The following is a 25,723-nucleotide window of genomic DNA, read 5'->3' on the forward strand; positions in this document are numbered from 1 at the left end:
TCTGCGACAAACTTTCCATGTTGTCCCTTTCGCCATTTCATAGCATATTAATTTTAGCATCTTTTGCAAAATAAAAATCACAACATGTTACGAACTGTTAGGTGTTGGACTGTAGGCATGGTGGCATAGACGCAGAGGGAGATGTGTAACAAAAAGTCTTTTAATTATAACAAAACCCAACAAACATGAACAAAGGAAGTTGACAAACTTTGGAGCATACTATAAACAGAAACAACAATCAACTAATACACAGACAATCTAATATACAGTACAGACATGGGATACAAACTGGACGAAACAAGACACTAAACAGACACACTATACATGCAAGGGGCTACACAAACACACAAGACAGGCTTGGCTAGGCCTACTAGCTGTTATGCACATTAGTAGCTAAGCTAGCTAGGAGCTAAACAGACTAATTGTTGAACAGGCTAGTAGCTAGAGACCCAACAGAAGAACAGACTAGGTACACAGCAGACCAGATATGAAACAGACTAAGAACTCTAAAGGTAAGTGGCTAAACAGGTTAGTACCTAAACAGACTAAGAGCTAGACAGACAAGAAGACTAGACAGACTAAGACCTAAACATGGAAAAAGGTTATTCACACATAAGGGGAAACGCAAAAGGCTAATTCTCTTAGAGACTAATCCTGCTAGGAGACACAGAGACATACTAAATAAAGACAAATATAAACCTAACCTAAAACTCCATAAACCAAAAGGCCAACTATAATTAAACAAACTAAAAGAGAACAAGACAAAACAAAATCCACTTAACAAAACTGAAATTAACATTAATGCTCGACCCAGTTTCCCAGAACAACCAGCTATTTATAAGGAGAGTAATGAGCTACCTCGTTCAGGTGAGCACCTGCATCACCTGACCGAGGTGCCTTCTGGGAAACTGAGTCTACCAACAAAAACTACAAACTAAACACAGTGCCCTCTAGTGGGCAACCCTTACACAACAAGCACATTCTTTTTTAGGAGGGAAAACAAAATGCACACCAGGGATCCCAACAGTGCTTCCTATCCTCAGCATGTCTCAATTCTCCTGTCAGCTATTTTCACTGACCACACACCAAGTGTACTTCTTTAGTTTATTAATATCTCTGTTATCTTTCACAAATAAATAATAATAATAGCACATACAGAAGGCTAGACTAGCTCCACAGAAGCAGTTTTTTTAACAGGAAGTAAAAAGATACTCTGTGGTTAACTCCTGAGGGATTTTGTTGAAGTTCATGGTTTTGCATTGTAGGTATACGTATATATTAGATAACAAAAAAAGATTTAAGTCTGGCTTATTATGTAGGGAAAAATCAGTAACTTGATAATTACTCATTGCAATTGCAATTCTGGTACTAAATGAATAATGTTATTATGTTTGGGCCGTGTTGTGTTTCCTGTAGGCATGCTGTTGGGACCACAGGTGCTTCCTGCCAAAGATCCATACCGGCATCGTGCTGGAGGTTCCCTCAAACTCACCTGCAGGTACTGTATTGTCAAACCCTGCAATGCTACAGATATTTTTATTGCTACTACTACTATTGCTACTTCTTTTGTTCCAACTGCTGTAGGTGAGGCACATTTCGCTTTCATATGTAAAGAATTTATGTCTAAAGAACTTAGAAATGCTTATTGAACATAATCTTAAATCTCAGCCTTTAATTTAAGATCTTAAATCAGCACTTAATTTAAAACAGATAACAATGGGCATTACACATTCAGTTCATGAACCAATCGATATGGTCTCATTTATTTCGTTATAATTTGTACTGGAGGGTGAAAGAAGTGAGTAAGTAAACACAAATATTTATTAAACATTATGGAGACTTGCATCATCTTGCAATTATGTCAGGAATGCTGACCTCTCTGGCTCTGCAGAGTGTGACACTTCCCTACAAGGTCATGTGCGCTTAATGTCTCTGATTTGCCCATTTTATCTGGCCCATAATGAGGGACTAAATTTGTTTGACCTCTCAGTCTGGGGCTAACCCACTGGAATGTCAGACATGGTATGTTTGATGCTCTTTTGGGATCTGTTTAATGTGATCTTACTTGAAAAATGTGTTGTTTGAACACACCATCCAAGAAAAGCCACGTTCCCACGTGAAAGTCTGACATAAGGACGCATTAGACATTTAACTGCAAATACTCTAATAAAATATCATAAATATATGGGTATGAATATAAATCTACTGGTGTGGCAGTTAAAAGAAACAAACTGATTTTTTTTTTTTATTTGTGCACCTTAGGTTTGGTTTCATACTACAAACACTGTTTTGTTTCTCCTTGTGATTATTTTGCATTTGAAACAGATAATTTGGACAGGTGTTTTATAATAGTGATTATTGATTTTTGGATTAGAGGATCTACCCAGCTGCATTGGGAGCTTGCCAGTAGAAATCTAAACTCTGAAGGGGTCTATGTAGAACCTTGTGACATAACTGGGAACTGCAGCAAGCTGGTGATACGCAACCTGAAGTACACTGACACAGGATACTACACTTGCAGTTACAAAAATTCCAGAGAACACGAGAGTTCCATATATGTCTTTGTTAAAGGTAAGTTATAGATAGGTAATTGGCTTGTTCATTTACTTTTTTCTTGGAATAAATGTCAAAATAAAGAAGATCGTGATGATATATTGTTCAGAGTTTAGGAAATCTTCTTTTATCGCTTTGAGCAGGGCTCACCATCATTATATTTAGTCATTTTATAGAAAAAAAAAATCCCTCATACTGTATGTTGGTGATTTTTATCTTATTATTTCTTATCCATTTTTATCTTATTATATCTTATACATTTATTGGAGTATTTACAATGCCAGAAAATTCTAGCACAATATTAGTTCGTGGTATTTTTGTTGTCAACATTATTGTTGTTGTGTGTTGCCAATTGTGAAAGCTATCTATCATTTTGAAGTACATAATGTGTGGCTCTAGTGAGCACTTCACTGAGGTTTAAATAAAAACATAAAACAGCCAACCTAGCAATGAGGCCTTTTTGCACTAGCATATTTATGATCACGTGCTATGGCTAATATTTTCCAGTTTCTTATTGAGCATCACAGTAGTGCCTCATCTAGTTAGAGAATCACATATGCATAAATACATTGTAGTACACAGGAAATGTATAACGTACATATGTGTGTTTTGTGAACAGATCACCAACATCCATTCCTAGAGACCTCCACGGAACAAATCCTTTATACAAATGAGGATGAAAAGTTTCTGGAAATTCCGTGCAGAACAACATCTCCTAATCTAACAGTTTCTTTAGAAACAGTGAGTATTTTTTAACCTTTTACTTATTGTGCAGACATATTTAAAAACATAACAGAATGTTCTATTATGGCATCATAAGGAAAATCAGATGATTTAGCTACCATAAATTTCAGTATGTGGCTTTACAGTGGGCCTTATTTCCAGCTTATTAGTTTCTGGCTGCTTTCAGTTGACATATTAACAGTGCAGACAGATTATTACAATGACTTTGTTACTTTATTACTATTTTCATTTTCCATGTTTACATTCTTCATACATTTTCTAAAGCATTGTGATGTATACAGATACGTTAACAGAGATGCATGCAAGCATGAGATGGGTCTACTTCCTTTAAGAACAGGAAATTTGTTATAGACATTTTCACCCAGAATAGAAGACGCTAATTATAAAAACAGCATTTCATACATAATTATATCATGTAGTATATGTAGGAAAACCATTTAGCCGCCATAAATGAATGAGACAATGAATTATAAAGTCAAATGCATTACACAGTATTTGTAAATCATCAATATGCTCTTAAGCTCTAACCAATGCTGCTTCACCATGGAGAAGTATTTCTCAGTTAGATGTTACAGATTTGCTGTGTGGCCTTCCTGCTGCTGGAACATCTGTGGCATGCATTCTACCCATTTCCTTCCTTCCCTCTTTTTCTAACATCATAGCAGAACAAAAGTAAAGCAATAAACAAAAGAGGTGAAATGGTACTCCAGACTTGTTTAATGTCTTATCAGTCCCATAGACCTTAACTACTTTATGTGCTCTTATCATTTTTCTATATGTATCAGTTTTCAATTGAACTTAAGTTGCTCTCATAGAAAAAGAACTGATAGATGACCTCAAGACTGACCTTTTTTTTAGAATCCTCCCATGAAAGATTCTGTCAAAGATTCTGTGATATGGGATCCAAAAGTGGGTTTTAGGATTCCTTTTGCTCCTAATGAAAGCTACAACATGATCACATGTGCCACCAGTGACAAACAAACAAAAGTTAAAAGAACATTCATTGTACTACGTTTGAGTAAGTGCTTTTTTGACGTTATCTAATATAAAATGGTCATATACTGCAGTTATAAAGCCAATATTTGTGTTTAACGTGTAACGGTATACACTCATGTGGTACCCAACAATGTGTTCTGTACAGGCAATGTTTTGGAAGATGTACGGATTACTCTTGAGCATCCAAGAATCCTGGTTGGAGACACCCTAACCCTCACCTGTTCAGTACACACCAAATTTAATGGCAGGATTAAATTTGACTGGCAAATTAAAAATAGATCTGTAAGTTTTTTATCTTTTAATTTTTTTTTATTTTTTTACCAAAAGCAATTATTTATACATCACCTTGTTTATTAAAGAGATCTTGAGACCCTTTGTCCCACATACAGTACATTATATGGCTAATACTATCCAAGCATCTATGGAACTCACATTTTTCCATGCCGACCATGGCAAAACAAGACTGCCAAAACAGGGCCATTGATAAGCTGAAACAGGTTTGGGTACATTAGTTCCAGTGAAAGAAAATGGAACCCACACATAATTGTGAGAGTTTTTGTCAAGCTGTTTCCAAAATATTGGCAGCATACATTAAAATGTGTATAATAATTGCCTCTAAAACATTAGTTAGTTAGTTAGTTGGTTAGTTAGTTAGTTAGTTAGTTAGTTAGTTAGTTAGTTAAGCCTTTATTTGTCACCTGTTTTAGCAAGACACTGCCCTGTGTACAAAGTAAAATCTTTATAAAAACACAGTTTGCCAAGGTTGATGAGGAAGAACTTGAGTGGCCTCCACAAAGCCCTGACTTTAGCTGCACCAGTTTTGTTTGGGATGACCTGGAAAGAATGAGCATGAATACTTTTAGTCATGTTCCAAAGTCTAGTGGAAGGTCTTTCCAGTAGAAAAGAGGCTGCTGTAGCAGCAAATGGTAACAACTTAATACTGTCATGGGATGTTCAGTAATCAGATGTCTATATACTTTTGGCCATATATTGTGTAATACTTGAGTTTTGGATTGGTAAAATATAAATGTACAAGAATAATGTACTTTTGAAAATAGTAATGACTATAAGAAAATTGCTTCTCTGTATGTCAGATCATTCATGCCAGGATTCAAGACACTTACAAGAGCAGTAAACTAATTATACCAAACGTGTCTATGGAGGACAATGGAAAATACATTTGTACAGCAACACTAAATGGCTTGAAGAAACATGCTTCAGTCAAGGTCAAAGTACATGGCTTCCCCATCAGCGCTTCTGTATGCTATGAGGTAATGGACCATAACCTCATCGAGGAGGTGAAAGAAAAGGATGTAGGACTCTTTACCATTGCTTCATCTGACATGAAGAGTGGACTTCACAGGAACTTAAGCTGCACATTTTTTGACAAAGGTAAAGGAAAACTGATAGCTTTCCTGCATAGAACACAGGTGCTGTAGAAAGCTTGTCAGAAAATTACTGTCTTAGGATACAGGGATAGAATGTATGTTATAATTCCTCTATTCCTCAGTTGGATGTTAAACAGAAGTCAATTTTGGTGGATCTTATGTGCTGTAAGGGAATTTTGATAGCAATTTTTGGGTTTACTAATCCTTCTGATTGATCACCTTTAGCTTTTAATGATCAATCCCTTTATTATCTTATTTAGAGGGCAGAAAAGAAATTTCTCAGAGAAAGTCTTATATGCATCGACTTTTAAGAATTTACAGTAGTCTAGTACAAGGTCAATTATGCATCATTCAGTGGTTTTACTTTAGAAAATCACAATTAAGCAATACTTGTATTGAATGTCTTGGCTGTGTTGTGTTTCCTGCAGGGATGGCATTACGGCCACAGCTGCATCCTCCCAAAGACACACACCTGCAGTCTGCTGGAAGCTCCCTCATACTCATCTGCAGGTATTGCATTCTCATATGTGACACACAGCCTTCAAAGCTGCAACTGTCATTTTAAAGCTTTTATGTCTACTATGAAAATGTATATATGCTGTCATGTCTAAAGAATCATCCTTTTTCAGACACCACAAAAAAAAAGAAAAAACACTTTTTTTTTTTTTTTTTTTTAAATGAATACACTTATCAAACATGTCACATTAAGTTAGATGGAGATGCATAACCAAGTCCACTTCAAACGAAAAAATTGTTGGCAAAGGTCCAGAAAATATTTTTTAAAATCTGAATATGCTTATTAATTCTCTTAAATCTAAAAATGCTTAATTTGCCCACAGCACTTAAATTGAAACAGATGCAAACAGAATTTTTGCCTAGGGTATTGCACATTCAGTGTCACCATGAACCAAGTGATGTGAATTCATTTGTTTATATCATTCCAGTTGCTGTTAAATGTTGGAAGTAATGTTAAATAAAACATTCATGTTTATTGAATATTTATGGAAAATTGCATCATGCTGCAGTTATGTCAGGAATGCTGACCCTTCTGGGCCTGCAGAATGTGACGCGTCCCTACAAGGGCATGTGTCCTTAGTGTCTCTGATTTATCTGTTCTCTTTGGCTCATTATAAGGGAATAAAGTTGGGTGTCCCCTCAGTGTGAAGGCTAACCTACTGGTATCTTATTCATGGTACATTTGATGTTCTTCTTGAAACCCACCATCAAAGGAAAGGCATGTTCCCATGGGAAAGTCAGAAATCAGAATGCAAGACATTAATAATGAGAGATATGGCACACTTAAAAATAAATCAATAGCATGAATATCTAATATTTATATTTAAAATAGGGAATTAGATTAGTTGTGTTGTGAATGTTCATATATGTTATCTTTAAAAATCACAATTAATCCCTGGATTAGGGGGTCTGCTCAGGTACAGTGGAAGCTTGCCAGTAGGAATTCCACCTCTGAAGGGGTCCATGTGGAACCTTGTGAACTAACTGCAAACTGCAGCAAGCTGATAATACACAACTTGGAGTACACAGACACGGGATATTACAATTGCAGTCACATCGACTCCAGCAAACATGAGAGTTTCACATATGTCTTTGTCAAAGGTAAGTTCTCAGTTATTTTTCTGAGAGAGAGAGAGAGAGAGAGAGTCTTTCCATTTTGGGAAAACATGAATAGTTTGAGTTCCTTTGGAATTAAAGAAAATGTGTTTGATATACATGGACAGATAACACTTTTTCTCTGATCTGCGGGGAACTGTTTATGTGTTTTATGCTGGTTTTGTTTGCTACATTCCACATGTAAAATGTTTGTAAAAAATAATAAATAAATAAAATCATTAAAACTAAATGGACCAACCATGGAAACATATACAAAGGCAGAAATAGTAGCACCATGTTAGATGCTGTGATTTTTCCAGTCAGTGGCTGTGTACATGCATAGCCAACCTGGCAATGAGGTCTTTTTGAAATAATATACTGTGTTTATGATCACACACTGAAACATTTATTATACGGAATTAGACAGACTATCTATTTATCTATCTATCTATCTATCTATCTATCTATCTATCTATCTATCTATCTATCTATCTATCTATACTAAACATGTGCATCTTTTTGTGCACAGATCATGATCATCCATTTGTAGCGACCTTCAGAGAGGAAGTCCTGTATGTATACAGAGAACAAACGTCTCTGGAGATCCCTTGCAGGACAACATCTCCCAGTCAGAAAGTTACTTTGGAAATGGTGAGTATTTTTCTTTGATATTTCAAACATTTTAAACACATGTTTATACTTTATAATAGGATTTATTATACCATTTATTATTTATCAAGATTTTTAGGTGTCATTAACTGCAGTGTGTGGTTTCACTTTAAGTATCTTTTTGAATGGGGTGAATGTGTTAGTACAATGGGGTATTAAAAGAAATATGTAAGCATGTAAGCATGTAAGACTGTAAATCTCCAGGGTTCTCACATGCTTTAAACATTTCCTGAATCATTTGAATGACATTGACAGATGTCAGCAAAAAAGTTGAGAGGAGTTTTGGAGCCACCCACTTTACTTCCTTTAAGAACAGGAAATAGGTAGTAATTTCTGATACAGAATAGAAGCACTGACTTTAAATACACTATAAATACCACCAATTTATGCATAAACCTTACTGGTTTTTCTAGCCATGAGAAGCAAAAAATATGTAACAAGCAAAAATGTGAAATTATATTCTAGATGTTTTACACCTTACAGTAACGTTCTACCCCAAAGCCCTAAATAAATACTAAGTTTCAGTTTAACCTAACATGCTCACATAGAGAAAGAAATGTTGCATGACCTTAAGACTAAATCTTTTTTTTTTAGGATTATTCCCTGGAAGAGTCTGACAAAGAACTCATCTTATGGGACCCAAAAGTGGGTTTTAAGATTCCACTGAAACCGCCGATGACCTATTTCACATGTTCCACCAGTGTGAATGGAAAAAAGGATACATTGCACTACTTCTTGCACCGTTATGGTAATTGTCTTTAATATTAATGATCTCAAATATACAATGGTCAAATTGAATCAATAAGCCAATTTCTGTGTTTGTGATGTTCAACATGTAACAGTATGCATTTGTCTTGCATGTAGCCAATACTCTGAATAATGTTCACATCACTAACAAGCGTCCAAGATTCCTAGTTGGACAATCTCTAAAACTCACCTGTTCAGGAGAAACCACATACAATGGCAGGATTAATTTTGATTGGAAATTTCCATTTAAACATGTAAGTTCTTTAATCCTTTTTTTTATCCTTTTGTCTAACATATAATACTGAGTTTGTTTTAGGTTCAATAAAATTTTACTGGTTTGGGGTATCAAAAACAGGGGAAATGATCACAATTAATTGCATCTCTTTATGCTAGAACAAGCATAATTCTACACATGTGTCAAGAAGTGATCCTGCCAAAATCATTAAAATGACCAGTGAACTAAATATATCTAGTATAACTCTGAAGGAAAGTGGCCAGTATATTTGCACAGCAACATTAGAAGAAAGATATAAGAAGACTGCTGTTGTTAATGTCACTGTATATGGTAAGTATGTGATGGATACATTTTGTGGTATAAATTTATATTTATTATTTTACAAAATAAGAGATATTTATATTTATTTTTTACAAATTTGCAGAGCATCCATTCCTCAATGTGACCCATGGGACACATACGGTTGTTAGGGTTGAAGAAGGTAAAAATTACCAATTTAAACCACAGGTTGATGCTCTGCCTGAGCCAGACGAAATAGCGTGGTATGTACAAAACTATTTTATAACCAAGTGCAATCTGTAACACAGTGAATAGTCAGAAGAAATAAAATGCAGTTTCTCTGAATGTCTCTTCAACAAATCTTCATAGGTATAAAGATGGCCTCCCCATCAACTCATCCTGCTTTGAGGTAAAGGGCTATGACCTCATCATCAATGAAGCGAAAGAAAGGGATGCAGGAGTCTTTACTGTTGCTTTATCCAGCAGGGAGAGTGGGCTTCACAAGAACATAAGTTACAGACTTTGGGTCATTAGTAAGTGCCTTTCTCTTTACCTTACCCTACAGGTTAACTATAGGAGAAATGTGTGGGTGGTTTATGTGTGGACATGATGGACAGTAACAGTGAAAGCACATGGACTTTCTTAGTGGCTTCGCATTAATTACAAGTACAGTGGAACCTTGAATTGCAAGCATGTTTTGTTCTGGAAGCGTGCTTGTATGTCCAAGCACCCGTGTATATTAAAGCAAATTTCGCTCATAAGAAATATTTTTTAACTTAGACAATTCATTCCACTGCCAAAAATATTTATATAAAAATAATTTTTACAAAATTTGAAGAAAAAATAAAACAAATTAACCTGCACTTTACCTTTGAAAAGAACCGTGGCTGTAGTGATTGAGACTAGAGAGAGGAGAAGAAGAGGAAGGTGGCTGCTGTGTTTATACACACAAACACACACATACACACACACACACACACACACACAAACACACACACACATACACACACACACACTAAACAGTATATGCTCACTGGATATTGACTATACAATTTATGCACGCGCACTGAGATCGATCATTGGGAGATGATTACCTACAATACTGCTCGTATATCAAGACCTTGCTCATTTACCGAATTAAAATTTATTTCAATTTTTTGCTCGTCTTGCAAAACACTTGCGGACCAAGGTGGTCGCAATCCAAGGTTTCACTGTAATCATTATTTCAAGAGTGTTGTTTGCCAAATTTGGGATAGAAAGGGGTCTGTGACATCAAAGTACCCAATTTCTGATCACCAGTTTGTGACAGTGAAAACATGCTACATACTGCATGCGTTAAGGTCTGATTTCTGGGTGTCAGCACAAAATTTTCAAAATCATTTTCATTGTTGGAGAGAAATACCAAAATATTTCTTTTTACATTAAAAAAACAAAGAAAAAGATTAGCTGCCTCAGGCAAAAAAAAAACATATATCCTTAAAATTCCCTTAAGGAATTCCATACTAAAGTGTTGCTGACTGCAAAGTTAATGATTATAATCAGTCCTGTAAAGTATGAACTGAGGTGATCATCAGTGTCGGTGTGTCGTGGTTAAGGTTTCTTCAGGCTTCTCATAATCATACAGGTGAGAAGTTATCAGCCAGCAAGGTCTCAGAGTCAGCCTTATCTCTGACAGCCAGTGAGTGGGAGCTTTTCCTTTGAGTGGTGATACATGTCCTTTTTGTCTAATACTTCATCTTTGGCCTCCACACTCATTAATCCTATTGTTTTTAATTGTTGTTCTCTTTTATCAACTTCTAATAACCTTTTTGCGTCCATCTCAAGTTTCTATTTTATGGAATTCCATATTGTGTGGGTCTCCACAGTGAAACCCAAAATATCTGAAGAAGAGGTGGCTCCAGCAGGTCCTCATACTTACAAGCTCGGCCAGGAGCACCAACTTACCTGTACTGTCTTTGGATTCCCAAGGCCCACTATCACATGGCTGTGGCAGCCATGTCACCCTGATCACAGTCTTACACAGTGAGTTGGTATTGCAAGAAATTTTATAAAGTTAGCTAAATTTAGCAAATGTTCAGAATGATTTCACAATTTCTAGCCATTAGCTATGTGGAGCCAAACAGGATAATGATGTTGTGCCAGGGCCAGGGGTAGCTCAGTGGTTAAGGCATTGGACTACGGTTCAGAAGATCCCAGGTTCAAACCCCACAACCACCAGGTTGCCACTGTTGGGCCCTTGAGCAAGGCCCTTAACCCTCAACTGCTCAGATGTGTAATGGGATAAAAATGTAAGTCGCTCTGGATAAGAGCGTCTGCCAAATGCCTAAATGTAAATGTAAATGTAAATGTTGTGCAGTTTAAATGACGACGTGTTAGTAAACCTGCAAAAAACGCTAAGTGGTATCTATGTGCCCCAAACATATAGTAATCATTCTACAAGGGCATTTGCAAAATCAAGAAAAATAAAAAATAAGGTTTTTTTTACTGCAAAACACTAAAAATTCACTTTCCACAGTTATATCAAAAGTGGACTAATCAGTCTACAGTTCTGTTTTGGGAAATGTGATACTGAATACGTAGCTTAGTATAAATAATATGTACTAATATTACTATAAGAGTTGCATACAAAACATTTTTAATTACAAACATCGTTATTATCAAGATCCTGAGAAATGTTAAAAACAATAAAGATCCATTTACAATTTCATTTGATAGTTGACAACAGAACCTTACTACTAAAGTCCATGACTACTAGGGTAACTGTGATGGCAGACTACTGTTCTTTTTATTGGCTTTAATAATCTCCAAAAAGTCCATCAAACAAATTTAGCTTGTTTATGCCAGCTGGCCTTTTTCCCAGCCATTACACTGACTTTACTGATCACATGACAATATGTATGTTTTTCAATGAAACTTCAAATAAAGTCAAATAGTAACTGGGTTAGATATATGGAAATGTTAAGAGAAAGATCTTGGAGCATTCACGGTAAAAATTGTAAGTTGTCCAGCATGTCATACTGTACCTTACAAATAATTATTCTTTTCAAAGCACTGTTTGACAAATTTGGGACACAGTGGGATCAGTATTGTCAACATACCGAATTTCTGCCATCACATTAGCCTCAGCAAAATAAACAAACAAAAAAGGAAACCCACAATAATCATATAATTTGAATATATTATATTAAAGTATTGCTGTTTGCACTTTTGCTTCGTTAATGATTGTGTAAGTGGGTATAGTAAGTGTATTATGAAGAGGGGTGGTAATCAGTACTGGTGTGTGTGGTGGTAAGTAATTTATTTGGATCTCTTATAAGCAAAAGTTATCAAAATGTTCAGTCAAAGAGGTCTCAGAGTCAGCCTTATCTTAGTCAGCCAGAGAGTGGGGGCGTTTCCTTTAAGTAGTGATGCATGCCTCAGCCCATCCTGTCATGCTACCGCTTCCTCTTTGGCTCCAGTCTCATTAATCCCATTGTTACGTTCCTCAGAAGGATATAGCATAACCTTTTGTTGTCATGCACACAGTAAATCAGTAGAAAAACAACTGGTCATATGTTGGTGGTCTTGGAAGACATATGGTCTTAAGTGGCATTAGTTAAATGTAGTATTCCTGTTAATGATAGGAAATGTAGAATAGAACCTTGTTTTGGCTGAATTTTAGCATATCCTTCTCGGAACATCATGACTGAATGGCACTTCCATTTTCTTGTCTATGTACTGCAATTGTTCTTTATGTGACTTAAGTTCTGAGAAGCTGAGAAGTTGCTTTCTGCGAAAACAAGAAGGAAAAGGAACTAGTGGTGTCTGAGTAAAGCAGAATTTATAAAACAATAAATAAAAACATAAAAAAACAATCCTGATTCATTATATGCTTTGATATAATCATTTATTAAAATGGGCAGTTTCTAATCCGATATATTTTTTCATATCTTATAGGTGCAAATTGTATAAACTTCCAATAAATGTCAAAGACAGTACCAGTTTTTCATATCCAGCAAACTTGATTAAGGACGTGTCCAGTGTTACTAAGGAGATAAATGGCAGAAACAAGGTATGACTTAAATGCTTATTACAAATAAGGATCTTCAAAATTTCTGATGTTTTTGTGCTTGCTTGTACTTGTCAATCTAAAGGTAACACATATTCAATTTGTGAGGATCAAACGTACATGTAATTGACACTTTTTTTCTACTTTCTGATAATGGCCAATAATCTAACAACATACTGTAAATGTCATGTGCTCTGAGAACGAGTTGCAATACAACAAAACATTTTCCATAAGCATGTAAGCAATATTTACTAGGACTAGGTATTTAATGATACCAAATATATAAATCTATGATGAATCTAATGAAGACCAAATTTGAACATTATGATTAATTGAGAGTAAATTTCCCTTTGATGTCCCATAATTTTTGTCAGCAGTCAACAATTCACTGGTAGGTTTCTACTTCTGAATGGGTTGAAACTACTAAGTGGAGCGAAAAAGATTTTGTTTATGATTGAGGCGGTGAGCCTGAACCCCAGGCTATAGCATTGAATGGAGTCACAAGCATTGGAAATTCTATTCTTTTGGAAGATTTGTTAAACATGAAAATACTGTATGTATTTTCTACAATATAATACCATACATTAAAAGTAGGTATACATAGTAGACAAACTACTTTTCCTCTTCCTATTATAAACATTTATTTATTAGACATAAATTTGTGATTTACTCAAAATTTAATCAGTGGTGTTCAATACTGCAGATCAGAGCCAAAACAATAAAGAAGGAATCATCAGGCCTCATTCTGAATTCCACTTCCCTTCTTTCTTCTTGATGAACTTAGTGACAATACCTAGTGACAAATATGCACACTGAACTTGTTTGTAACTACTTGGCTACAAAGCCTTTCCCCCTAAAGGCCAGGTGTTTTCTTCTTGGATGTAGACATACTAAGACATTTTGAGACATTACATTGAGACATGCTGAGGCAGCATACATTTGAGGTGATGTCTCTACTTTTTTATTGAAGCTCTTGAGTCTGCTACAACAACTGAGCATACTTTTGTGTGTAATAAAATTCAATTGTCATTTGACATTAAACAAATAACCTGTAGGCCAGACACAAAAGAGAAAGGTATATTTACTTAGCCTGAAGTAAATCATTTTTTGAATGATATTTTTAAATTCTGTAATTTAAGTGCAGGAATGAAACAAAGAAGTGACAAGACACCAACACACTGCCATATTACTTAGTGCTTAGTAGAAATGAATTTATGGCTTTTAGTGAAACATTATATCAAAATGTTATGTAAAATATGGCGATTTTTTTTTATTTTTTACAGACAATAAGTACCCTGGTTGTGATAGCTAGTGTGTCAGGTGTCTACAAATGCAAAGCCAGGAATGAATTTGGAGAGAAAGAAATGAATATACGTTTCTATGTGAATGGTAAGTGACTTATTTATGTGTATTCTTGCTGTATAGTAACAACAGATGTTTTAATGGGTCCCTGCTGATTGTTATTGTATGATTAAACAAGCTGAAAAATAAACAAAAATACAGCAATTTTGTTTATTTGAGATTATGCATACATAATGAATAGCTGAGCACACCCAGAAATATACTTGGCACACCCACGCTGTATTTTGCAATCAGGATGAGAGGCAATAATTGAAACCATGTGCATCAGTGGAGATTACAGAAGCAAAAAAAAAGTCTGCTGACATTTGATATTCTGTAAAGTGAGGATTTTCACTTCCTGAAAAAAATTTACTTTTGGCCGAGTAGCTTTTACCCATTTTCTGAATGCATTGTATCAGTGTGACTCACTATTGTAGATAGCTGAACAGGTTCAAATGTTCTTCAATGTTCTTTAATTTAATTTGAAATACAACATTAGATTAGATCAATGGGAAAGAATTAATTATAATGCATGACAGACAGATGGAGTTGGATCACCAAAATAGAAAGTGGACAAGGTGTTACAGAAATGAGCAAATTAAAAGCATTGGCAGGTTGTAGGGGACCAGATGAAAATATAGTGGCCTAAAGAATGTGCAGTGCCAAGGTGGGGACGAGTCTGACCACAGGAATGCTGTCGAGAAGGACCGAATTGTAATAACAGCTGTGTTCTCTTACGGAACTCGAGACGCTCTCCAGCACTGTGAATAAACAAGCGTGTTCCAGCTCCCCTGAGGCTTGGCCTCAGCCGGTTCCTATTGTAACTACTTCAGGTTGGCCATCTCTGCCGCCTTCCGCCAACAACCTGCTTTCAATTAGTAAGGATGAAACAGGAAATAACTGCACATTTGACATTCCATAATGAAGATGTGCAGCCTAGTGTGTCGCAGTGTGGGACAGAATATAACCAGGCCTGTTCTCTACTACTAGGATAGTCTTTGAAATATTGTTATATAGTTTGTTTTTTAAAGGATCTAAAAAAAGAGAAAATCAATGGTAAAAAATTCTTTGTATACGTTTGCATACAACAAAAGAAAAGTTCCTTAATCAAATCTTCCTTCTTGCTGTCTTCCAGATCAACCACAGTCTTTTGAGGTTAAACCCTTAAATGCGACTGAGGGAGATAATGTCACTCTGATATGCCAGGGCACACGATTCCTCTATGATAGGCTAAGCTGGTATGATTCACAAAGTCGCCTGGTTCAGGATCACAGTGACATGCAGATCAGCTCTTATTCTGTTAACCTATTACTCAGACTAAAGAATGTTTCTAGAAACCACACAAACGGCTATGGGTGCAGAGCATTCAATATCTACACTGAGACTGAGGTCAATACAACTTCTAACTTAATCATTCAGGGTGAGCATATTTCATATTCAAAGTTTCAACTTCTGCATAAATTCATAATATCATGTTTGATTTCTGATATAAGGGTTATAATGTACATGCCCCTTTTCTAAAAGAAGTCTATTTCTGTCACCAGTGCATACAGTATGAAGCATTTTTAATATGACATACTTGTTACAGTCTATGTTAGATGTATCTATCTCATTTAGTTTGTTTACTGTCTAACCATTTGTACAGAGAGACAAGTTCCCTGGTTTGTACAGAACTTGACCAGTCAAGAAGTGAATACTAGCAGTACTCTGACCCTAACATGTCTGGTCCATGGTGCACCAGCTCCATCTATTACATGGTACAAGGAAAATATTCCCATCAAAGAAGGGCCAGGTAAAGATGAACTTCTGTTTAAATGTCACACTGTTCCATCACACTAAAAATAAATGTATTTTTAATAATTTCAATAATTTAGTTTTTAACTAAATGAATATAATATGTAATACAGAATATTAATATTAATTCCTTATTTAATGGATACATTTATATGTGGTAAAAGTATTTTTTTTAAATGTACAAGCGACCCTAAGTAATAAAAAAAATTCTGCAGGAATTACTTTGATGCAAAATGGGGACCTGATCATCCAGAGGGTGAAGAAAGAGGATGAAGGCATGTATAAGTGTCAGGCCAGTAATTCTATCGGTGTGGCAACGTCTAGTGCAGTCATCACTGTACTGGGTGAGTACCAAATTAACTGATCTTCAACTTCCTATTTCCTATTAACTGTAGTCTGTGAAATACAATTGCAAAATAGACATGGTATTTTAAGCAACTCCATTTTTAGGCCAACATAACAATTCATGATGAGCTGAAATCTCTGTGTATTTTTGTGACTTGGATGAAGAACTTCAATATTTAAGCTATCCCATGAGATAGAGTCTGAGGTTTGTGGGAATGCAATACAAATTCCAAAGCATTTTTTTATGATAGGGGTTGCAGAGAGGGTCCCTCACTTGGGAGTTGACCTCTGTGCTATCAGCAAGGAGCTTCACTAATGACTGGCAGTACAGCTTTTTTTTAAGTAGGATAGGCCTTGAAATTTGAAACACTTTAAGGGAAGACAAATGATCAGTTATGGTGACCAGTATGGCACAACGCAGCTTCTTCTCTCAGTGTGTCCTTTCAAATGATTCCGCAGGCGGTCACTAACATTCTCCTCCGTTTTCTTAGTGGCACAAGCTATCTGGTGTGATTAAATGAATGAATTTGGGATATTTATGTGTGCCTTCATTAAGCTTATTCAAATTCAAATAAAGCAGGGAATGTGCTTTAATTGTTTTATTGTTTGTTTTATGCCTTTTGGGGAAAAAGGCCTAATGGCTGTTTGTATGTTGACTGTTGGATTTTTTGATAGAACTGATCACAGAGCATGGTCTTTGAAATTAATGAGGAAGTGTGCTTTCCAGAAATAAACACATATGCATAAGGAATGCCATGTGTCCATACTGTATACAACATGAGTGAAAACAAAATGATCTAATGTAAACAAAGTCACAAAACGCCTTAGGGAGCTGGCTTACAGTCAGCAGCTTAACCACTGGTATGTGCATTTCTAACTCAGGCGATGAAGGCAAGCCAAATATTGAGGTGATCATCCTTGTGTGCACGGGAGTTGCTGCCACACTCCTTTGGATTATGCTCATTCTCTTCATCCGCAAGCTAAGAAAGGTAACAACACAGTAAGGCTTTAAACCCTTAAGGGTTAGAAAAACACTGCTTCGCCATTATCATAAGTTTTAAAAACTGAGCATTTTTAAAAAATATCACAAATTACAAATCGGTAGGTTTGCCTTTACTCAGCATAATATTTAATTTAACCGAGTAAGCAGTTATATATTATTGCTTTCTCCTGGTGACTCATAATGATAATTATTCAACAGAAATGGCTACATACCACAATGAAATGTGTGCTCTCTTATGATCGCAATTATTCAGTAAGAGCCTAAAATAAAATAAAATAAAATAAAATAAAATAAAATACAAACCTCTACTCCAATTTAGCCAAGTTCTGCAGATCTGAAGACAGGCTACCTGTCCATCATCATGGATCCTGACGAGATGCCACTTAATGAACAGTGTGATCGTTTACCTTATGACAGCAGCAAATGGGAGTTCCCTAGAGACCGTCTCCGACTGGGTGAGTTTTACATAGACATTAGTCCCAGCATAAAAGCACCTACGAAAACCACGGAAACAAGTGACTGAATCTAAACGAGCCAAAGACTGAATAAATTATCAATATGGACATGTCTGACATGCCTGCATAATGTTTGGCTTTTCAAATAGAAGTGTTGTACCATGATTTCTCAGTGACCCATGATTGTCATACATTCTTTAGTACCCCATAAATCCCCAGTGGAGAGCCGCAGAAGTGGTCCCAAGCTCTGCAGATTGTTTTAATTACAGGCCCATATCTATACTGACAGGACAAGCTGCCTGATTTATGACCCTTGAGGTAGGACAAAGTAAACCAACAAACTTATGCTCTCTCTCTCTCTCTCTCTCTCTCTCTCTCTCTGTTAAATAGGTAAAACTCTGGGCCATGGCGCTTTTGGAAAAGTTGTGGAGGCTTCAGCATTTGGTATAGACAAGCTCTCCACATGCAAAACAGTTGCTGTTAAAATGCTTAAAGGTAAGTTAATGACAACTCAACCAATCGCTATTATAAATGCCCAAATTGGATGTTTGCTCTCTTGCATTACTTCATAATCTCTTTCTACTTAATTTGTGTAGCACAATGAGAAAAAAAAACATGTCCCCAGATATTTATTCTGCTCATTCTGTTTGCTCTTACACAAAACCTTTCATATTACAAGATAGATGGATGGAGAAGATATATTCAGAGATAATTAGCAGTTGTGTTGGAGGGTTTCTGTGTAGGGATTGCATCTGAGAGCCCAGCTGTTAAGAATGATAGTGTGCAGATATGAAACTTTGACACAGGTTCAAAAATGTCAGATCTGTTTGTGATGCATGTGCAATTATTCATGCACTCTTTTATTAACTAATTTCAAGCAGATGTTCTGAAATCTTCCTGTGCTTAATTTGGTTGCATCTCCGCATTGGATTTATGAAGACATTTTTATTGCTTTGTTGAAAAAAAAATTGGCGAATATACACACTAGTGAGAGTATACACCAGACCACACCTTGACATACAATTTTAGGCAAATAACTAAATCCCTTTTTTTTTACATAAAGAATGAGCACAAAATAAATATTTATAATGGTCAATGGAAATGCACTCTTTTGAGTCTGTCTTGATCAAAAATTTGTATCATCTACTATAGTGACAAAAGCTTGTGGAGAATATCAGCTGCTTTAAAAGGTGGTAGAGTTGTGTAATGATGAATCACTATAGAGGCATAATTTCTCTGGTGTCACATTATCAATTTTTCTTAAGCATTAATCATTGGGGGAAATAAACTGTCAGAATGATGTTTCATGCACCCTGGGTCAGTTTCTAATGAAAGGCAGCATGCCTTTTTTTTTATTCTCATGCGTTTCTATGTGTTTTCCTGATTCCCATCACAGATGCATCTTGCGCATATATGCATTGCATTTACATATTATCTTTATACCTAATCTGATAAGGAAGATGCAAAAATGTTTTCAGTTGGATTATTACCCAATTAACATCAACAGCCCTGCTGCAATTCTTTATAATGGAAGTTCCTGTGACATAATTTAGTCCTTTGTTTGTATTATTACTTTATATAGAACATAGCTTTTCTGTGATGTTTTGGTGGAGTTAACTTGTTAAAAAAAACACTGCCTTTTTTCTAACCCTTTGGCCTTTAATGGTCACCCGGCTTGAGTGCTTGATGAGAATTTCTGACCCTGATAACATATGCAATTATGTCAGCAGAGTTCACCTTTTTCCTTATATAACTTTTGCATGCTTTAGCATACATATGATAGTTCAGCTAGATGTTGATTTGACTGGCTAAATGATCAGTTTGTTGATTTACCTCTTGCATGTAGTGACATACATACTAATAATTCAGCTAGATAGTTGTTTTGAGTATGTATCCCATAAGGTGTGATTATTATCTGTTTATAATTTGCAATTTGTAATAAAGTATTTTCAAACTATCCATTTATGGGTTAAAAAAGCATATTATGGGTAATTGTACTTAAACAGTGTGACTAAATACATATCACATATATTACAAAGCCACACAATTTAACTAGGCCTTTAGGTGGTAGATCCATAGATCTGCTTTTTTATTGTTATTTTCATGCACTAAGCTCCATTTTATTTACTTACTGTATATTTTAAACTACAGACAAATCTATTGCTTTTATAAATCCAAAAATAGATTATCAATCACTTACCTTCCAGAGTATGCTGTTGTAGGAAAATGGATCTGAATCTGAAACAGTTTTAATGGCAAAGTGAAAATTCACTGATTTCTTTATCTTAATTCTCCTGTATATGGTTGTTACAGGAGGAGCTACAAGCAGCGAATGCAGAGCTCTTATGTCTGAACTGAAGATACTAATTCATATTGGCCACCATCTCAATGTTGTCAATCTACTAGGGGCCTGCACTAAACAAGGAGGTGAGAATGTAGGGTCTAAGGCTCAAGTCCTGATTTTAACTGTTTGTTTATTAGAGCGAATTTTAAAAACCCCAATGTACTGTTCACTGCTTGTTTCAGGCCCATTGATGATCATTGTAGAGTACTGCAAGTATGGCAACCTTTCAAACTTCTTGAGAAGCAAGAGAGGAGACTTTGTGGTTTATAAAGTAAGCATAAATGTTCTTTGATAAATGAATAACAATAAGACATAACTGTCTTTTATGTGCACTGATGTCTATTTCTCTGATTAGTCACAGGACAGCAAAGGGCTGCTGACAAGTCCAGGGTGCGAGCTAAGTGAGCTTCTTAAGCGTCGACTGGAGAGCGTGGCTAGCACAGGAAGCTCAGCAAGCTCAGGCTTCATTGAAGATAAGAGCTACTGCGACTCAGAGGAAGAAGAGGAAGGTAGTGGCTGAATGTCTTCCTTCCCCACCAGCAGTCTTACGCCTGTCACCTCCATCCAACTCTGCTTGATCCTAAGACTCCTCTGGTTGTTTTTGTTGAATTTAGTTTGATAGGATGCTTCCTCTGGGATACATAATTCCAACTCATATTTATCATAACTCACCGTCACCTGGAGTCTATGGCACTTGTTTTATTTCCCTCGTCAAATACAAACTATGTGTTCCTGGCATTCTGTATTTTATCTGTTATTTTAGGTATTAATAAATTGTTTATCCAGGTAGAACAGAGGAAGGGTCACCCATTGTACACAATGCCCCCCCACCCCCAGCCTCCTTAAAAAACATCACCGCCACACCCAAGGTTTATTGACAAGCTATTTCAAACAACATCTAAAAATATATGCCAGATCTTTTAGCTATATTTATAACATAAGGAAGCATCTGAGGAAAACAACTCAAAGTTCAACACAAACATACAAGGTTGGCAGGAAATATTTATCTTAAGCATATTAGCAGTGGGTGGGAAGTGAAGGCCTTTTGAAGACTTCATGTCATATGATTCTACACAGGTTGGAAATGTTTTTAATTATTACTAATGTTGGTTTGCTATTTTACACAGAGTCTGATGACTTCTATAAGAGAGTGTTGACACTAGAGGACTTAATTTGCTACAGCTTTCAAGTAGCTAAAGGCATGGAGTTTTTGGCTTCACGAAAAGTAAGTCCTTGATTCATTTGTTGCCTTTAAGTTGTATGAGAATTTCTGACTCTAAATTTTGCTTGTTCTTTTTTTTTTGAACATCCTTTCTTCTGTGTGCATTGTGACAGTTTGTCTTAATGTCAATGCTTCTGATTCCTTCTATCACACACATTTAGTATAAACACGCACAGATGTGTTCACAAGCAAATGTATTATGGAGATTAGTTTTTGTTGGAAGGAGCCGTGGAGTATTCTGTGTTCCTGTGGTTACTCCTCACATTCTGTACGATCATATCAGCTGCTCCACATTATCACACCTTTTTTTCCATGTGTTTCCAGGGACAATTTACCACATGGCAGATAAAACGTGAAATACGGGCCTTTCTAACCAAATCAATTCCTCTCTTCAACTTTGACACATATGAATTTAAAACATTAGTCAAGCATTTGTTCTTTCTCTCCCAGTGTATTCACCGTGATTTGGCAGCACGGAACATCCTCCTGTCCGAAAACAACGTTGTTAAGATATGCGATTTTGGACTAGCCAGAGATGTGTATAAAGATCCAGACTATGTCCGTAAAGGAGATGTAAGTGTGAATTTTTATGTTTTGACTCTATTCGTGATCATATTTATGCATATTAATCATTAAAAAACACTTAACTTGAGGGACATTAATAATAACAACCTCAGCTGGGAAAACGTACAATGATTTTGCTAATGCCAAGAGTTGCTGGCATGTACTCAGTCAATTTTTTTTTAGCTATCGACAATATTATTCTGTTCAGTTGATGTTTGATTGTGGTCGATGGTGGCCACAGACATCTTGTTGGTTTAGCATTTAAGCAGGTTTACACTGTTTTACAGTCTGTTTGTCTGCTGAACATGTATTGCTTTATTAAAGGTCTGGCTGAACATTTGGGTTAATCTGCTACTACTTCCACAGGCCAGACTTCCTCTTAAGTGGATGGCACCAGAGGCCATATTTGACAAGATCTATACTACACAGAGTGATGTTTGGGCCTTTGGTGTGCTAATGTGGGAGATCTTCTCTCTGGGTAAATATCAGTCCTGCCCCTGGTGGAGGAAGGTCACAAACACTTACAACCACAATGTACAATGCCTTGCAATTACACGGAACCTTTTCCCCAACTATAAATGTAAAACATTTTACGTAAATGCTCACTGTAAAAGTTTGCACTCACTATGAAACCACCACAAACTTTTAGAATTAATTTTTAACTGACCTACAGCTTCTCTTGTTATTTACACATTTTTACATACCTTAACAAACTATAGCTATATAGTCATATAGCGTGCGTTCAAAAAGTCCCTCCACAGTGGCCCCATAGAGTTGGTTGTGGGAAAAAATTTGTTTAATAAAGCTCGTTATTATTGTCACTTGTGTATTTATTTATTAAATCTCTGTATCACTGTATCATGATGTGTAATCTTAAACACTTTTTTCGATGGTTAACATTTTCACACGAAAACACATGGCTAACGGTAAGCAAAGAACTTCTCAGAAATGTACAACAGACTGGTGGCGCCGAACAAGAGTGCGTCAACACACTTCTCTATTCTACGTGGCCGCTGCGGAGAGACTGTGTAGTATTTTACAACACTTATTAAATATCATGATTCATTAAAAAATAATCACTGAGAACTGTACATGTGGTTTGTGAGTTTAATTCATCTTCACAAGATCATCCAAAGCATTTTTGGATCCTGTTTAAAAAAAAAAAAGTTTGCATCAGACCCAAAATATTTTGTCATGCATATATAATTGGTTATCTTTGGGTTATGGTTTGTGGTTTTATGTTTGTGTGGTGGATTTCTTGCCCATTCTGTTTAAATGTAGTTAGTGTTTATTAGTGATGGGTTATTGTGTACTATGAATGAATTAATCATAGTATGCTCTAGGATGAACCTTTTTGTGTGCCATTTATTGTTATTGGATATTATGCTAAATCTTTCAACCAAGTACAGAAAAATATTGTTTTATAAGCTGTGCCATTTTTAGGATTCATTTGCAGCCCCCATTGTTGTGAGCTACAAATTTATGCAGGTTTTGTCTGAATGTACTTGTACTAGACAACTAAAGAATACTTTTATAACCCACGCTTTTGGTACATTTTCCTCATATGCATGCTAAAAAGTCCCACTATTTCATGTCCAGCTCTTACCTCCATGCTCTAAAACCATTCTGCAATTGAAAAGCATTCTGATGAAGTGATCATTACTTTTGTACCAGGAGCTGATGGATAATTATTACATTCTCTTTCTTCTCCCCAGGTGCCTCTCCTTATCCTGGTGTGCAAATTAATGAAGAATTCTGCTGCCACTTGAAAGAGGGCACCAGAATGCGAGCACCGGAGTATGCTTCCTCTGAAATGTAAGAATAGCTTATAAATGTACATTTTGAAGCATTATTTAGGTGTTAAAATACACTGCAATTTAAATAGGTGACATTTAGCAGAACTCTACATTTTTTTTTTTACATTTTACATTTTCTCTCACTAGAATGCTAATGAATAGTCTCTGTAAAATTTATGTAAAGTTGGAGAAGCTGTTTTGAACCTTTTTTGGACATAATTTAGACCTTTGCACTCAACTCAAAGATCCTCTTAACAAGGAATATGAGAAGAACAAAAACTAGATTTTGTTAGGTAACAAATATTTAGAGAACGTAAGATACATGTATCTGTCTATCTAATCTTTTAAGACATGCATACACATTTTTGTTCTTGATGTAGCTAGATATGAGGTGGTGTAATCCCATACAATATTGGCTCAAAAGGGATGCTCAGATTGGCTTTGTCTTTTGATGAGACCTGTGGCTTGTGCACTTGGGGCTTTAGGCTAAAGTTCAGGCTGGAGAATGTTACTGCCTGTTCCTAATTAGATTGCTATGAAATATGAGCTTAAGCAAGCTGTTACAAAGCTGTTTGATTACGACAAATTCCTCATTTCTGTTGATTTAAAAAAATTAAACCCAATTTTATATACACTGCAGTTTAGTAATGTTACCAGATCTCATGTTAACGATTATTCATGGCAAGTCAGAGCAAATACACATGGCATACACACATGATTATCAGGTAGAATAATTAGAGATGACTTGCAAAATGTGGTCTTGCCATCAGACTTAAGGGTTGTGGTAATCAGGCTCTCATAAATTTTTTTTAAAGCCGTTATTCTATTGAACATTAAATGGCAAAGAGTGGTAATGTGGCCTTAAATGTTTGTTAAATGAGTTGGCAGATGAGGTTTAATATAGAAAACTGCATAATTTCTGTCTTCTCTTAGATAGAATGTAGACCTGAGATACTGATTTCACATTTGCTCATCAGTCATGATCCTGACTCTGACCCTTTTCTAAACTTCCTCATAATGTGTATGAAAAACAGATAAAACTAATTTGGGTGATAAATTAGCACTGCTCCAGTGACAGATCAGGAATGTGACCTTCCAGAGTTTTGTTTAGCCTGATTCACTCTGTCAAGAATTCAGAGTGCAGTCCACCAATGAGATTTAAAATCTATTAGAAAAAAAGATAACTGACATAAAATATTTATAATCTGGGATTTATTTCCAGCAGAGAATTACTCATTTTAGAAATTTCAAATTTTTCTCATGAGAATCTGAGACCGCATGATTGCCTGTAAACTTTCAAAACATGTTAAAAACTGCTACAATTTCTCTTGAACCTCCTAGACTCGATACATTTTTGATTATGGATCAAGTAAATGTATTTATTCATGACCTGTCAGCTCACATGCAACCAACAACTCATATAACTCTGTTTTGGATACCTTATTACAGTAGAATGTCCAGTTCATAAACACTTAATTCCAAAATGACATGTCATCTATCACAATATTATCGATAAAAATAAAGCATTTGATTTTGATTCACAGTTCGTCCACCTTAGCTAGTTACAACTGTGGTCAGAAATTTTCATA

The 25,723-nt window shown here is 35.8% G+C and overlaps 1 protein-coding gene across 1 annotated transcript in view; it reads left to right on the forward strand.

Annotated features, from left to right (window-relative positions):
• The window catches only part of kdrl (kinase insert domain receptor like), a 40,852-nt gene that overhangs the window by 7,077 nt on the left and 8,052 nt on the right, over nt 1-25,723 (forward strand). Inside the window, exons 2-31 of the mRNA XM_053505723.1 lie at nt 1,417-1,498; nt 2,375-2,571; nt 3,173-3,294; nt 4,156-4,315; nt 4,439-4,575; nt 5,388-5,685; nt 6,110-6,191; nt 7,102-7,298; nt 7,822-7,943; nt 8,556-8,709; nt 8,826-8,962; nt 9,102-9,273; nt 9,368-9,485; nt 9,592-9,755; nt 11,088-11,244; nt 13,159-13,273; nt 14,554-14,659; nt 15,747-16,031; nt 16,257-16,403; nt 16,621-16,749; nt 17,633-17,739; nt 18,073-18,208; nt 18,599-18,703; nt 20,522-20,635; nt 20,735-20,823; nt 20,908-21,061; nt 21,680-21,777; nt 22,225-22,347; nt 22,705-22,816; nt 24,054-24,153. Coding sequence (XP_053361698.1) covers nt 1,417-1,498; nt 2,375-2,571; nt 3,173-3,294; nt 4,156-4,315; nt 4,439-4,575; nt 5,388-5,685; nt 6,110-6,191; nt 7,102-7,298; nt 7,822-7,943; nt 8,556-8,709; nt 8,826-8,962; nt 9,102-9,273; nt 9,368-9,485; nt 9,592-9,755; nt 11,088-11,244; nt 13,159-13,273; nt 14,554-14,659; nt 15,747-16,031; nt 16,257-16,403; nt 16,621-16,749; nt 17,633-17,739; nt 18,073-18,208; nt 18,599-18,703; nt 20,522-20,635; nt 20,735-20,823; nt 20,908-21,061; nt 21,680-21,777; nt 22,225-22,347; nt 22,705-22,816; nt 24,054-24,153 — 4,219 coding nt within the window. The remainder of the gene's footprint in view (nt 1-1,416; nt 1,499-2,374; nt 2,572-3,172; nt 3,295-4,155; nt 4,316-4,438; nt 4,576-5,387; nt 5,686-6,109; nt 6,192-7,101; nt 7,299-7,821; nt 7,944-8,555; nt 8,710-8,825; nt 8,963-9,101; nt 9,274-9,367; nt 9,486-9,591; nt 9,756-11,087; nt 11,245-13,158; nt 13,274-14,553; nt 14,660-15,746; nt 16,032-16,256; nt 16,404-16,620; nt 16,750-17,632; nt 17,740-18,072; nt 18,209-18,598; nt 18,704-20,521; nt 20,636-20,734; nt 20,824-20,907; nt 21,062-21,679; nt 21,778-22,224; nt 22,348-22,704; nt 22,817-24,053; nt 24,154-25,723) is intronic.

This window comes from Clarias gariepinus, chromosome 10 (assembly GCF_024256425.1).
Source record: "Clarias gariepinus isolate MV-2021 ecotype Netherlands chromosome 10, CGAR_prim_01v2, whole genome shotgun sequence".
In the NCBI taxonomy this organism is placed as follows: domain Eukaryota; kingdom Metazoa; phylum Chordata; class Actinopteri; order Siluriformes; family Clariidae; genus Clarias; species Clarias gariepinus.